General features: G+C 41.9%; 1 protein-coding gene across 1 annotated transcript; it reads right to left on the reverse strand.

Annotated features, from left to right (window-relative positions):
- Positions 1 to 1,558: 1,558 nt before the first annotated feature.
- LOC147902450 (cytochrome c oxidase subunit 5C-like) lies at positions 1,559 to 10,541 on the reverse strand. Its single transcript, XM_087374008.1, has 2 exons — positions 10,390 to 10,541; positions 1,559 to 2,012 (listed from the first exon to the last, which is right to left on the reverse strand). The coding sequence occupies exons 1-2, from the start codon at positions 10,490 to 10,492 to the stop codon at positions 1,909 to 1,911; spliced, it is 207 nt and encodes a 68-aa protein (XP_087230134.1). The 5' UTR covers positions 10,493 to 10,541; the 3' UTR covers positions 1,559 to 1,908.
- Positions 10,542 to 15,235: the final 4,694 nt, after the last annotated feature.

A 15,235-nucleotide genomic window follows, 5' to 3' on the forward strand; every position in this document is an offset into this window, starting at 1 on the left:
ACTCTCACTCTTACTCTTATTTAAAACGTAAAAAGCTAAATGGTCCTTTGCACTTATTTATCGTTTCCTACAGAGAGTCAAAAATACATTTCTAACTTAGAAAGCACAAGCATACTTAAACAAACTCTTGATAATTCATTATTTTCAAAATCTAAGACTTCAACCATTTCACATTCATAACATGGTATTGATATATGCCTTTGTAAGACTAATATATCCAATCGTGCAAATTTAGATTTTATGTTGTTCTAAAGTCCAAAAATCTACACTAAAAGTAAAAGAGAAAACGAAAAATAAGAAAAAAGAGATAACAAATTTTTTTTGAAAAACAAAAGGAAGACATATTTAGCAAGCAAAGCAAAACTTTTATCATCTTCGGTGCCCAAGCATAAGCAGCTATAGTGGGTTTCTAAAGACTTGCGAAGTCTCTTGGGCATACCCATTGCTTGCAAAAAATACATTTTTAAAAAAAAAACAAAAAACAACAACATAGAAAGAAAAGAAGAAAGGAAGAAGGTGACTAAGCAAATATAAACAAGCAAATCAAGAAACAAAATCAACCAAAAAACAAGAATAAAATCTCTCTCATGCAGGAATGAAAACTACATGAACCCTTACACTTATGTACCGCTTTCTACAAAGATGCAAAATTACTTTCCTAACTTAGAAAGCACACGCATAGTCAATCAAACTTTATTTTGAAACTAAAAGAAAAACAAGCTATTCAACTCCCCAATTTTTGCTTTTAGCTTATGTGCAATTGCCTGAGGACGATACACCATAGATAAAAGACTTCATATCTAAGATTGTGCATACTTTTTTTATTATTTTTCTTGGATTATACCTCTTGTGTATTAGTAAAGTTATCAAATTACTACATTGAGTGATAAAAGACTTTTAGTTGCACAAAGTGCCTCCAAGTTTGCAATGCATGTCATAAAACCCAATAAAACAAGTTTGCATAAACTGTTAGCTTCTAATAACCACAAAATCAAACAAAATGAACATTTGAAAATTGCATAGCTCACTGTCTTTAAAAAATGGTTCAAGAAATTAAAGTTCATGAAAGGATATTTGAACATGGCATATCTGTCCCTTCTAAAACATCCGTGATTTGCATCCTTGTAAGGTATTGCTACTGTAATGTACTGATCCTTTTCAAGTCACTACTTTGCGCAGTCGGTGCTCCTACCTCAAACAACAATCATGAAAAGTCTTTACAAAATTAAGTTTCCACAAAATCTTGAAAAGGAGTATACATTAGGTTAAGAAAGCAGTGGCAAACAGTGCCGACTTAAGAAAATTCAACTTCTATTAATACTGGGAATGAAATGTGAGTCCACAATTCAGGTAAGTATAGAAGAGCCTAATCCTGTACCTCAAGTTTCCAACTTCTGACAGACTAATTTAGGAATGCTTTGATCTATATATATAGAAATACTAGGCACCAAACATTCCTGTCACTGCACCAACTATGAGCGACAAAAGCAGAGAAGAAAGTCAGACAAGACGACCAAAACATTGCCATTTGATGATCTTCACATGCAAAGACAAACAATCAAGAAGTGAAGACTCCAGCAATTCAGAGGATAATTAGAGAACAGCTGTGTACTGGATGCAAATACATGAATTATGCAATCCCCCGCCTTCCTTCCATCGTTCATGTCAATACATGCATACACCACAGTAAGACTGCGCAAAAGCTAAAATCTAGAAATCTGCCGTGTTTGCCTTTTAGGAAGATTCAAATCAACCCTACAAAGACACGATCAAACATCGGAAAGCAACTCACATTGTTGCCACTAGTCCAAACACTCATCACTCATTCCATTATTACAGAGTCCACTCTTGCTGGCTTTCAGAGACAAAATTTCCTTTTAAGAACCCGTAAACGACCAGCATGTAGCATCACTCCTGGACCACTACTGTGATTATGCCTTTCTCCAAAAGAGAATAGAATTCTTCTGTCTTTCGCCTCTCATTCAAGTGATGGATTTTCCAGAGAGCACCACCTGTAACAGGTCCAATGACAAGGTTCAACTTGCTGCGACAGAAGCAGAAAGCCATGAACACTTTTACTCAACCCTTTTAATTTATGTATCTAATAACCTCCTTGCTCCCATGCTTCTGACTAGATAAAAAAACCTAGTCCCATAAATAAAAAATCAAAGAAAATACTTTATTGTAGTCAATCTTTCAACAGCACTCCCACAGATCCCAAGGGATTGGATCTCTTATGCTCTTTTCTGTCCTTTTTTCCTACAATCAGACTCCAGAGGGAAGGGAGGAAAGGCAAAGAAAGAAAGGGGAAACTGTCTCAGGGAATGTAGGTGTGTGTGTGGACCCCACCTGGGAGGGGGAAGCATTCACTTTTTCAACATGATACTTGTAAATTACCTTTACCAAGTATTGTAGCCACGCTCCCCATGGCGAGGCACAAGAGAAACATCTGTAGCCTCAAGCTGAAGGCTTATGATGCTGCATGCCCAGCAGATGTGAAGGCTTATAATGCTGCATGCCCAGCAGATGTTCTTGGTGTCTTCCTCAGAGCTGCAGCAGTTTGAGGGGGTGGGATGATTAGTACGTTGGATATTAGGTTCCATGCCCCACTTGTGAGCCCCCATATGAGGAGACCAAAGGGGCTTGAAACCTGTAGAGGGATGGAATGAGGCTACTATGTGGGCAGCAAGCTGGCTGCCACATGGACAGAATGAGAATGTCCTCCTTGTATTGGTTTTAGGGAAGCATTAAGGCCACCCTGGTGAGCACTTAGGGCTGCCTGTATGCCCATCTTTGGGGCTGGCTGTTGGGCTTAGAGGTGCCCAGCCATAGGTCTAGGAAACAGGCAGAAGGGCCCAGCAGAAAGGCACTTGGGCCTGGACTGCAGTAGGCAGTCGGCGCAGACTACCAGGTCAGCAGGCCTCGATTCCTAGCCTGCTGCCTACAATCCATGGCCGTGGCAACTTTTTTCTTTTTCTGTTTCTTTTTCCAGAGTAAAGCTCTTTCTATTAATGCTTGAGAAAAAACCAACCATGCTGATCGTGGAAGAAAGTAAAGGATTAAATGCTGGCTGTCAACTAGCCTGTTTTCAGAGAACCCAGCTCACTGCCTACGAGTCTCTGAAACAAGGACCCCAACAACCAAGGTGGGGGACTATATATCCAGTGAATACCTCATCTATGAATACATAAAAGACACTTGCAGGCCAAGCCTTGCAGAAACGCGCCCGCCTCTCAGCAGTAATCCGAGAACCCATTGTACCTTGCTCCCAAATGGCGTGCAGGGTGTAGATGACATGTTGTCATACGGCAATGGCTATCCTCATGGTCCTAAGACTGTCCCTATGCTCAGATACCAATGTAACATGCAGAGGACTTTGTCTGAAGTTAAACAACCTTAGACTAACTGCAATTAGATAGCACTGAGAAAATGCAGATGAAGGCCGGCTGAGGCTGAGCTGGTGCCTTCCCAATGCTGCTCCTAACTGCTGTATGATGGACTGTTGCTATGGTATGATCTGCTGCTGATTGAAGTATGCTGAACTGATGCGAAATGAAGTGCTAAATGCTGTCCTTGCTGCTGGAAGTGAAGGCCTGACTGCCTGGAATCGGTCCACGAATGCATGCCCCACCATGGACAGCTAAGGCACCTTTTATAGACTTTCAAGGCAGACTGGCCCGCTCTGGTTAGATGGTAAACACAGACCATTGACCCTGGTCGACTAGTGGGTCAGCCAAAAGTCAACGTTGACCTAAATTTGACTGAAAAAGTCTACTCTGCGTTTTTTTAACCTACATTGTCTTCTGCTAGTGGGGCATCCTGTGGCGCCTTTTATGGCCCTAAATCCTTCACAAAAAAGTTCTAGAAAATGCTGTGAAATGCTGACTGTGTAGCCAGGTGTCACTGCCACCTGTTCCCTACACTGGTACATGTGACATGAAAGTACCCTCTTGCTTCATTTCAGTAGGCGCTGCTATGAACAGTATTTCTCTCTTTCTAGCTTTTCCATTTTTTCATCTCGTAAGGTTTACTTCTATGTTCTTGCAATTTACACCTTGCATGCTTTATAGCTCCAAATTGCCTATTCCCTGCTTCTGCATGTAACAATATCATTATCTCTAGTTGACGTTCCTATAGTTCGCATTTTTTCTTTCAATTTAGAACACTTGACCTATCTACTCATGTGAAGATAGAGTCTACGGCCTTTTGCTAGAGTGATCAACTCCTTGAATTCCCTCTTTGGAAACATTGATCGACCAGCGTTATCTTCCTCTCCTCTCATTGCATTTGGATCATAATCCATGTGCGTGGGATTTTGACCTAAAGGTAGAAACTCATCCCGTTCACCGTCTAAAAACGAACAGTCAAATTTCAAAGAAGACCCTGCAGAGGACTCTTCTGCATTGTTTGCCGAGCCTTCGCTCCCTGCCAATGTACCTTCCATTGCCTTGGTCCCCGCCCCCTGCCCATGAGGCCTGTCTGTCACCTCCTCTTCTTGTCTGTCGCACATGCCCTCTTCTTTCCATTCTATCTCGCACCACTCTTCTTTCCTTCATCTCTCTCGCTCACCACATGAACAAATTCTTCTCTTTCAGTCACTTCAATGGATTGATCCCGCTCTAATACCAAGTGTAATGGACCAGAAAGTCTGGTTCCACTCAAATTACAGATTTCTATCTGTTTTCAGAGAAAATTACAACTCTATGGCTGATTTACAGGCCCTCCTACAACCTTGATGCTACAGTAGCACCCCCGTGACCTCCATATTGAGTATTTATTTGTGTATCCTATTCGTTTCCTACTGTAGGCTGACTAACTATGTGCCTAGGACATGTCCTAGCTGCTCTCTACGTATGAGAGGGAAGCATCCTCCCAATAGAAGAGATGGAAGATGGGATGTGACCACATAAGTAGTCACACCTCACCTGCCCTTTCAATTTTCCCCAAGACCTAGGTTAATCCTTCAACCTTACGTACTAGAGTTTCTACGGTTCCTTGACCCATCTCCCTAGCCTGTTGAGGACTAGGCCATCAATAGGGTGAAACCTCAATGCAACTCACATATGAGCAAAAAAAGGGAGACGCAGGAGTGAAGGAAGAACTGCAATAATCATAAGCTCCCAAATCAGGGCATAGACTCTCATACAAATAATGAAGCTGCCCATAGAAGGTGTATGTAGCCAACCTTCTACCATTCACCCATTTGGCCATTATGCCTCCTTCAATGCCTTGCCAACCTAATATTCTATTATCCTAGGTGCCTAACTCCGCACCTAACGATCCGAGCGGCCATGGGGCTAATTCTGCCGTCACTTGGTGGGTCGGACCAATCACTAATCAGAGTCGGAGTTGGATAGGTCAGACCCGCAACACCTTGGCACTGCCGCTGGACGGATGAAAATACGCATAGCATTGCCAATTAGAAACCACTTCATGGCTGGGAACCCATGCAACAGCCATGAGAAAACCCATACAAGATATAGAAGGCCAGCCTCTCAAACTTTCTTCTTGTTCCCTAACAAGTAGGCTGCTCCTCATACATGCCAAGATACAATTCTATGTGCCTAACTCCACCACCTATATGCCTAACTATGGTCGGTTGCTTGGCGAGGACAGCCATCGACTATGGAGTCAGACACAATGGAGTCCAAACGGTCAGACCTCCAACACACACTTTCATTATTCTAATCCTTTTTTATCCCTAGATAATGACCTATAACTTAACATAACCTTTTCCTCCCTATCTCACTCCGATTTTAGAGCTGTCTGAAACAACGTTCTTCTCTCAATCAATCCTATTTAACATACTAATTTGGGTAGTACTGGGTATCCATGTCATGACAAGCCAACCAATCTGCTGACCTACCGCTATTCTAGCCAACCCACCTATGAGCCCGCGTGACCCCTCTAGATGCTAAGCCAACCTACTGCTTCAAGCCGACCAGGTCTGGCCTATAAAGTGCCCAATCAGCCCCCTCTTTGGCCCCTTCGTTTCATCTCGCATCACCAAATCTGGACCCTTTCTACCCCTCTCAAAGCCCATTTTAGTGCAGGTGTCCTGCCCCCTTGTCTTCCTCAAATGAAGACTCACAGGCAAGGTAATGTCTGCACTGTCAATCAAGCTTTACAAGTACAACAAAGAAGATTTTTTGAGCTACTGGCATTAACATGTTAACGACTAAATAAAATCAGTTCTCTCACAATCATGAAAACGTGCTTCACCTCAACACGAACTGACATATTTGTCAATTGTTGTCAGCACAAAATAACTACACCATCTCTCAGACTTCCATCTCACACAATCTTTATGTGTATGTATTCCGTCAAGAATCAGCCCCAGTTATCTATACTCCGGTAGCAGTGTAGCAGTTGCTAGGATCTCACAATCTCTCTCAACCTAGATGAGCATATAGTGTAAGTCTCCCCTCTCAACCTTCGTGTGTATGACAACTCTCCTACATCCATCCTCTAATGCTAGGGAATCACTAGAATGCTAGGTCCCAACCTTAGAGTCAACAAGGATGACCCCTTGCAAAGCTAGCTTGTCGGCTCAACCCCAACGTGGGCTCCACTGCTAAACATATATCTCTTGACAGATAGGCCATAACATTATCCATCCTAAAAGAAGGGCTCCATTATGTGCCTCTTCTTGACTCCTCATTGCACGGCACAAGTGTGGCACTGAACAGATCTCATTCCCAGGATACTAGCTAAGCATGGATCGGTGACATGAGTATCCATACTAATGAGGTTGCCTTCGAACTCCATCTCTGAAGCTCAAAAAAAACTTTGAGTGCAATCATATGTTTCCCTAATCCGTTTTTCTATACGCAAAAAGGTTGCTTGCAAATACTATCTAAAACACCAAATATTGTGATAATAAGACTTTCTATATGCCCTAGCAGGTTTTGGTTTGCCAATAGCACACCACAGGGTACAGGAAGCCCTAGTACCTTTTTCTAAAAGACCAGCTTTTCTTGGATGAAAAGCTCCCAACTTTTAGGCACAAAGCCAAAAAGCATGGCTGCCCCTTGTTCAATAATGAGAGAGCCTCTAAGCCCCTAGAATCAGAATTCGAGTTGCATCATCTTCTTGCTCCTCAGTGAGCCAGTTGTAAAGAGTTGTTGTTGCAATAAAGACCTTCAAAGGGCGCGTGGGGGCAGGGGGGTGATTTCTGGGACCTAGTGCTACATTCTCTCCCTCTTCTCCCCTTTCCCACTCCCTTCCTCAATTGCACTGAAGAAGCTAGTTGGATCACTGCCTTTTTAGTGCATGATTTCTTGGAGCCAATCGTTGCTGCCCATAGCCAGTTCAAAGTTTCCGGCCAATTTGTGGAAGGCTCTCTCTCCATTTGCAATTGTTGTATTTTGTGTTGGAATCCTTGGGTTTATGAATTGAGCGTGATGTGCTGTTGTTTATTGTGAATTTCAAGAAGTCTTTAAGGTTTCATTGGTATCAGAGCATAGCTTTGTCACTTTCATTTGTGACGTATGTGCTTATGCAAGCCGAACCTATATGCTCCTACATGCTTAGCAAGAAGCACACGACTTGCAACAAGATCTTCAAGTGATTTATCTGATTCGAAGCAACTGAAATGACTGACGACATGGCTATCTTCATGCTCCAAAGGCTGACAACCCTAAGCTCTGATACCAATGTAACGTGTACAGGGTTTTGACCATAGTTAAACAACCCTAGACTAACTACAATTAAAGACTAAATAGCATGAGACAGATAGGGAGGTAAAGAGATAGACATCTGGCACAAGACACACAAATTGTTATGTAACGCAATGTGAAGTTACTAATATGAATACAAACATCTGAATACAATAATGAGCCCCTTTTAGATGTTGGGCTATGACTGACTCTTATTGTGTTACTACTGAGGACTAAATGTTGATATAGAGGCTACAAGGAATGCTGATGTGGATGCTGAGATTCTACGCCCCACGATGAGCCTAATACAAAGTAAATGATTAGGCTTAGACTGAGCTGAATACCTCGAATGCTGCTCCTGTATGGTACTCCTGATGTAGGTGAAGTTGATGCTATAGACTACGGGTGTATGATGAATGATCTGTGATGACTAAATGCTAACCTAAATGCGTGGTGGATGATGAGGCTGAAGGCCAAAACTACAGGTCAGAACCCCTGAACTAATGCTGGAATGCATGGGCTGGTATCTTTGTTTATAGACTTTTAGATTAAACTAGCGGACCTGGTCAGATGGCCAATGCCAACCATTGACCCTGGTCAACTGGTCAACTCCGATAGTTAACCAAGCCAGGCAAAAGCTGCTGTTGACAAAAAAAGTCACCGCGTTGACTTAAGTCAACTCTACGTTACTTTGACATGCATTGCCTTCTGCTGGTGGTACATCTTTTGGTGCCTTTTTTGCCCCTAAATCCTTGCCAAAAGGTCCTAGAATATGCTGTGAAACGTTGACTGTGCAACCAGGTGTCACTGCCATCTGTGCCCTGCACAGTGCATGTGACAAACTGCTAGAGCATTGGAGGATTCACAATGCCTTCAATGTGAGCCTTCTAAAGAAATATCAAGGACCTGAGCCCATAGATCCAATTCTAGCCCGAAGGAAAACTTGGGTTTATGAATTGAAGGTGATGTGCTGTTGCTTATTGCGAATTTCAAGAAGTCTTTCAGGTTTCAAAGACAATTAAGCATATATGCTAATTAGTGTCACCCACGTTGAATCTCCAGACTCCAATGCACAGTAGCTTCTTATGCATGCATGGACTAAATAAGCATTACATAGGTAATTTGGGTCGGTTTCATCGGTGTCAAACGTGTGAGTGGACCAAGAGTTTTACAACAACGTCAGAAAGAGCAATTACATAAATCGAGTGGACAATTTAGTGAAAAAACTCGAGCAAATGTGAGCAAAACATATGTTCATACAAAGTGGCAAACTCACAAGAGTACATTGGTGAAAACAAACTAAAGATGTCATGTGAATTTAACCTCCACCGCTCATACAAAGTGGCAAACTCCCAAGAGTACACTAGTGAAGATAAACTACTCCAGAGGCACTCTCCTTGAACATGGCATCACATGATGGTAGAAGAGGAAAGTGCTCTATATTTGGCCCTATCCAAGGGCACTAAGGGTTGCCTAATCTACTGATTGGAGACAACTATACATCCTCCTCCTAGACGGACCTAGATCACCAACTGGTTGGACTGTATAGTCAACCATAAATCCAATTGTTTGCCCCACCCATTCTCTCCTACGTCAAGCTTTAATTCATTGCATGTCCTATGGCCTAGCCTGTGGATGGCCTCATGGGATTCCACGTGGTCCCAGGATCCAAATGTGGATCTTACTTCAAGCAAGTAGGTGAGCTTGGGAAGGATAATAATCTATCTTCAGACCTCTATAGGGTAGTTAGGTCCTCCAAGCTTTCCCTCCCTAAAGTTAGGCACAGGAAGGTATTGATTACAATACAACATGCCTCACAAAGGTGTGGCCCAACAACAAAAGCAAAAGACTAGGCAAGGCATGCCAAGAAGAGGGGAATGGCAAAGAAGGAGGAGACGCACATGGGGAGGGGCAGGCACTGAGCCACACAACCTCTAGGAGCAACAAGGGGGAGACAAGGGATGGGCTGAGAAAGAGGCTTAAGACTGAGACATAAAAGCTGAGAGAGAAGTGGAGATGCACATAAGAGGAGGGGATAGAGAAGGAGAGGCAGACAAGGAGGGAGAGGTGAAATGCATGGGGGACATGAAGAGATAAGTAAGCAGGAGGGAGGGGCAGGGGTGGAGGAGAGGAGGTAGCTGGACGAGGAGGACCCTAGAGGCTGACAACAAAGGGAGGCAAAGTAGGGGAGAGGCAGGTTGGGGGGGAGGAGGATGGAACCTCCAATTGTGGAAACCCTCCACACACACACACACACACATACACACACACTTCCGACTAATGCAGGAACACGGTTTGTTGGAGACTTGGGGGACACTGGTCCTAAGACGAAAAAATATTTGTGTCATAAGCCCTCTTTCAAACGTAAACACAAAATAAATCAGTGATACCATAGACCATGAAAACCCGTTTTAAACAAGAGCCCAAATCTGAAACGTCTTCAAACTGAAACTTGGAAGATTCAATCTGATTCAAGTTATTGTGGAGATATCACGCCAAAATTCATACGATATACAGATACACAAATTCAGGGCCGAAAAGAAGTACGCTCGAGACAAGGGCGATGAGCATGGGCACGATTAAAACACTCCGCCCTTAAGTGAGACACAAAGTAATAAACAGGAAGCAGGGAGAAATTCAATGATGAAGTGCTGTGTTGAGAAGATGGTGAATCTACGGATGCACGTTTGAGAAATGAGCCTAATTGTTAAAGGGAAAGGGCGAAACATACCAAAGACTCCAGCGGTCATAGCATAGCAGATTTCTCTGAGGACGTCAGAACCCCTTTTGGCAGTTGCGGCCATGGCATGAGGAGAAACACGGGGAAAGCCCATCGTACTCGCCCTTCTCGTCTCTTCAACACTGCCAGACTTCTCCCTCTCTCTCTCTCTCTCTCTCTCTCTCTAGTTTCCTTTGAGAAAAGTCATGTTGACATGTTGACTTGTTTAGGCTGATATCCCATTTTATTCCCCCATCGTATCTTCTCTTTCCTTTTGGAGGGCCTCATTGGCATCGCCACCTTGTTTTCCCTTTAGGCTCCCTTCACACCTCCCCCCCTTGCACACCGCCCCGCCCCCTCACTCACACGTCGGCCCATCACGGCCACCCACTCCCTGCCCACCTCCTCCCACCGGTACATCATTACACCATTTTATCTCCTCCATTCGCCACACCAATCACACATTGGGAAGCATACATTAGCAGCCCGATCATGTGTGCCCATTCCAAAATTGCCAAAGACTCCTTTTCTCCGCCCACACGTTGGGCTCTATTTGGGTAAAGAGCCTTGGTTGGAGGATGCAAATGAGGGAGACGTGCAGGCAATAGGCGGTAGCCGACAGCCTATCATGCTAATCAACATGCCTTCCCTACCGTCGAGATCATTCATGAGGCTAATGTTGACAAGATGGTAAGAGCTGGCCAAGGGGCAACATTTCATCCTATAATCATGGCATTCCTGGCCATTCAATCGGTCTAGCCAGTCTTTCCTTCAAGCGGCAACCTTGACGAATGGGTTTGTTTATTGAGACACCTGAACTCTACTTGATTTTCTCAACCCATGCATGATGTGGCAATTGCTCCTTCCAAACATCATGCTCCAATTCAACAATGGCCACAAAAGATCTACCTTGAGTGTCTTGACGCTCAATGACTATTGTCCAAACCTCCAAAATTACGGGAATGCTACTTAGCATCTTACCCATTAGTATGAGTTTCAATAGGTGTGAAATAAAGACTCTATTTATTTTTGCCTACCGCATGGGTTAAAAAGATTTAGAGACCGACGTGGAATTAAGCTCCCTCTAATAGAAGCAGATACTTTTGAATCTTAAAGGGCTCCTAGAAGTGTAACTCAACATGCATAAATCAGAACTGAGCATGGTTTCTCACAATAGAGAGAAATTTCAAAGAGAATTCACGTGCAATCAAAACAATTATTTGACATCATATGAAAACATAATGAATGAAATAATTTTTCTAAAATCATTATATTTACCAATGTGTAACCTTTGTAAATTTTGTGAATACACAATGGAATATAATCATATACGTTTCTAGGAATATCATTATCAGTTTTGTCACTATCATGGACTTCCATTATTGCCTCGATGTTGCCAGGTATTCTTTCTCTAATAACACTTTCCTTACTATTACCAAACTCAACCTCAAAGGCATACGTTTCATGTCTACCATTACAATTTCAGAGATAAACCTCCCATCATTGGAATCGCCTACATTAAATGCTTTTGCTTGGATTTCCTTTTGAAATATCTGTGTGGCTTTGATATGTGTAGACCATCATATCCACAAAGGATATTCCTAATCATTTGAAGTCACAAGTGTAATGTTGCATATGGAATGTTATAGAGCACTAGTTCTCTTGACTTCCATACATCTATCTTGATATGGGGTAATCCATGATGAAGCTAGATAATATTTTCTTATTTGAAGCATATTTAATAGACACTCTGCAAAGCTAGCATATAATGGAAGCTTTATTTGGATTGAGCATGTAACTACCATAAAAAATACAACCATATGTTGTTCTTACACCATTTGTAAATGCATGTGAAAATTGTACCTCTTTACTCAATTAAATATATCCTTTCGATGTAGGCTTTTTTCTAGAATCCATCTACCTAAATCGGTATCTGCCCTGCCAATTCCAATGGTCACACGAGCCTATTACACTTTAACATTAAAACTGAATCTTAGCTTGCCTACCCATTCTATAGTTTGGAACTGTTGTGATTGCTTAGGTGCTCCCTGGTGGTTGTTCTTGATGGTTTTCTCCGGCCAGAGATGTCTCTCGTGGCATCATTTGGCTGAGTATGCCATGGGAGTGATTGTGTTCCAACAAGTCTTGGCTAGTTACAACCAATATACGGTATCTTTGGGCACTTCACAACCAGTCAACCTTTGGTTTTGGTGATTGCAGATCTCCTTAGTGTTGAGGGTGGGGCAATGCATTGTTTCTAGGCTGAGTTGAATTCCATAGCCTAGTTCCTGGTGTTGTTTTTTGGCCAGTTGTAGCCTCTTCTTGATCCAAGCAGCTCATGCTTCTTCAAGGTTATAGCAATGGTGTTTGTGGTTGGTCTTGCCATTGCGATCAAATTAAGAAGAGCACATCTAACCCTTGGGTTGTTGGAGTTCTACTTGTAGACTCAAGCTCACTTTTTAGCCTCTTGCTTTTTGTTATCCCATACTTGGAGAGTAGCCTTTTTTGCTCAAAGGCTAGAGGTGTAAAGTCTGTGCCTACTTGTCCTTAGCTATGAGCCCCTTCCTTTTCTTTTCTTTTCTTCTTCTTTTCCTTTTCCACCCCCTCTTCCTTCCATGGCATAGTGATTTGTTTGCTTTTCTCAAAGAAAGAATCTTGGTGGCGATTGGTTGGGCAAGAGGGGCTCAAATGGTAGTAGCCTTGACTCAACAAGCTGTTAAGGTTCTCCTTTGTTAGGAGACAAGAAACATGTGAAGAAAACAGTTTAGTCACTCTAGGACAGAGTAGTGGTTGGCGGGTCTCACTCCCACGAGGAGTCAGTTGCATGACTGGGTCCAAGCCTCGGGGGGTCCACCTTACATAAGCCAGCTATACTTTATTGAATTTAGATCCTAATTATTAATGCATCCGACAATTTTTCAGTTTGGAAAGCACCCTTTATTCCATTCCTACTATATTTCAATTCAAACTTTTGAAGGACCCATGCTTCCCCTTACAATTTTGAGACCATTTGTAAATAAAATAATGAGCTATTTTGGCAGATAGAATTGGATTGCGTGGATATTTAAGGGAAGCCATAGACCACCTGTACATTGGATGCATAGTTTTTTGGATATAGTCTATTCTTCCTTTAGTAGTCCTTTAGAGTTTTATAATCCATATTTTGTTGCTCAATATGGAATTTCACATGAAGGTTTAGTTAGAGGTTTGGGATGTTTCAAGCTTCGATGAGATCCATATCAAACTTGCATTGATTGCACAATTTGGTAGATAAATTCTATTTAGATGCTCAATTTGATATTTAGACTCTAGCACAGAACCGAGGCTCACAAGCTATAGCCAAATTTCATCAAAAGTACCAAATGAAAAGGTAGAGTTGAATCCAAAGTACAAGCATATTGATATCTAAAAATAGATACAAGTTACAACCAAGACTTGTCATCAAGAGTTTAATCAAAACCTTAGACTTAGACATGGCAAAAAATCAGCTAGAGATAGCTAGACTAAAGGTTGTTACACAGACTTCTCCTCCTCACTGATGGATCCTTGAATGACCTCTGCTGGATAACATGGAGGATGTGGAATTGTCTTGTTTATAGTGTAAAGATTATAGCCAAGGGAGGGCCCTAAAACAGGCCACTTGGCTTCCAAATTTGACCCTCCATCCAGTATTGCCCTATTTATTCACCAATAAGAATCAAGAATTTTGCATGATTAATGTTAGATAAAGCTAGAAAACGTTTGCACTCAAGTTTATCTAAATTACTTGACTTACAAAAAATATAGAATTATATCTCAAGAAAAGTTTGTATTCAAGTTTATCTTAAGGTATTTGACTTACAAAAAATGTAGAATTTTGCCTCAAGAACTAGCCCAACTCCTTATGCGATACATGTGACGTATCATTATCTGAAACCAAAATTAGCCAAGGATGATCCTTAGATGATGTAGCTCATTATAAGACATTTTGGAAAGTTTCATCTTGCATGAAAAATGCAAAGTAAACTTACCTAGCACTTTTCAAGAAGTCATTAAAAACTTTGTAGTCATTCTCATCTAGCTGGTACTTGTCTGTTCTTACAATATATGTCAAATTTGCTAATGCTATAATTGTTTCAATGTCCACCATGTTTAAGTCTGTCAAATCAGAAGTAAACATTTGTCTCCTTTTGCCCTTTGATACCATCCAAGCTGAACTTCCAAACCTTGGGGCCTATCTGCTAAATCAAAGCCACACTTATAATCCACGTACCTCCCTCCGACTTTCTTCCTCATCTTTTGAACTCTTCCTAAGTACCATGTACCATGAGTTGCATCCATCTTCCTCGTGATTGTAGCTTTGCCATTTCTTTTCATGTGTTGATTTCCTTGTCCTTTTTTGTCATCATGAAAGTATACAGCACAGTCACAACCTATGCCAAATAAATTTCCATTTGATGATTGTGCTTTTGCTTCATGGTTGAAGTAAACACCTTGCTTTACCCTTGTGAGTCTATCTTTTGACAAGGTTGGACATCCATTGAGTTGGCTCACCAATGTTGACTTGAAAATAAACTTTCCGTCCACCTCTACAATGGGGCTAATGTTTTTCTTAGGGGGCATGTTTCTTGTTTCCTTCAAAATGTCATCAATTTCATGTCTAATCTCACTAAGTGCAATAACCTCTTCGCTTTCATTGCTATTCTCGTCCATAGTTTCTTCTTCACCACATGGCTCCACAAAGTCATTATTCTCATCAGCTTCTCCCATTTCAGCATCTAGCTTACACCATGTAGACCCTGCATCCAGCCAAGGTTGAAACCACCATTTCAAGTCTTCAGCCTTGCTAGGTTTCAAATCCAAAGACTCGCATAGTATG

The sequence above is a fragment of the Dipteris shenzhenensis genome, chromosome 4, assembly GCF_047967505.1.
Source record: "Dipteris shenzhenensis isolate YYH24624 ecotype China chromosome 4, Dip_SZ_1.0, whole genome shotgun sequence".
In the NCBI taxonomy this organism is placed as follows: domain Eukaryota; kingdom Viridiplantae; phylum Streptophyta; class Polypodiopsida; order Gleicheniales; family Dipteridaceae; genus Dipteris; species Dipteris shenzhenensis.

Coding starts and splice junctions, on each gene's coding strand:
- LOC147902450 (XM_087374008.1), bottom strand. CDS start 10,492: ATGGGCTTTCCCCGTGTTTCTCCTCATGCCATGGCCGCAACTGCCAAA. Junction 2,013..10,389: donor TATGACCGCTGGAGTCTTTG/GTATGTTTCGCC, acceptor GACCTGTTACAG/GTGGTGCTCTCTGGAAAATC.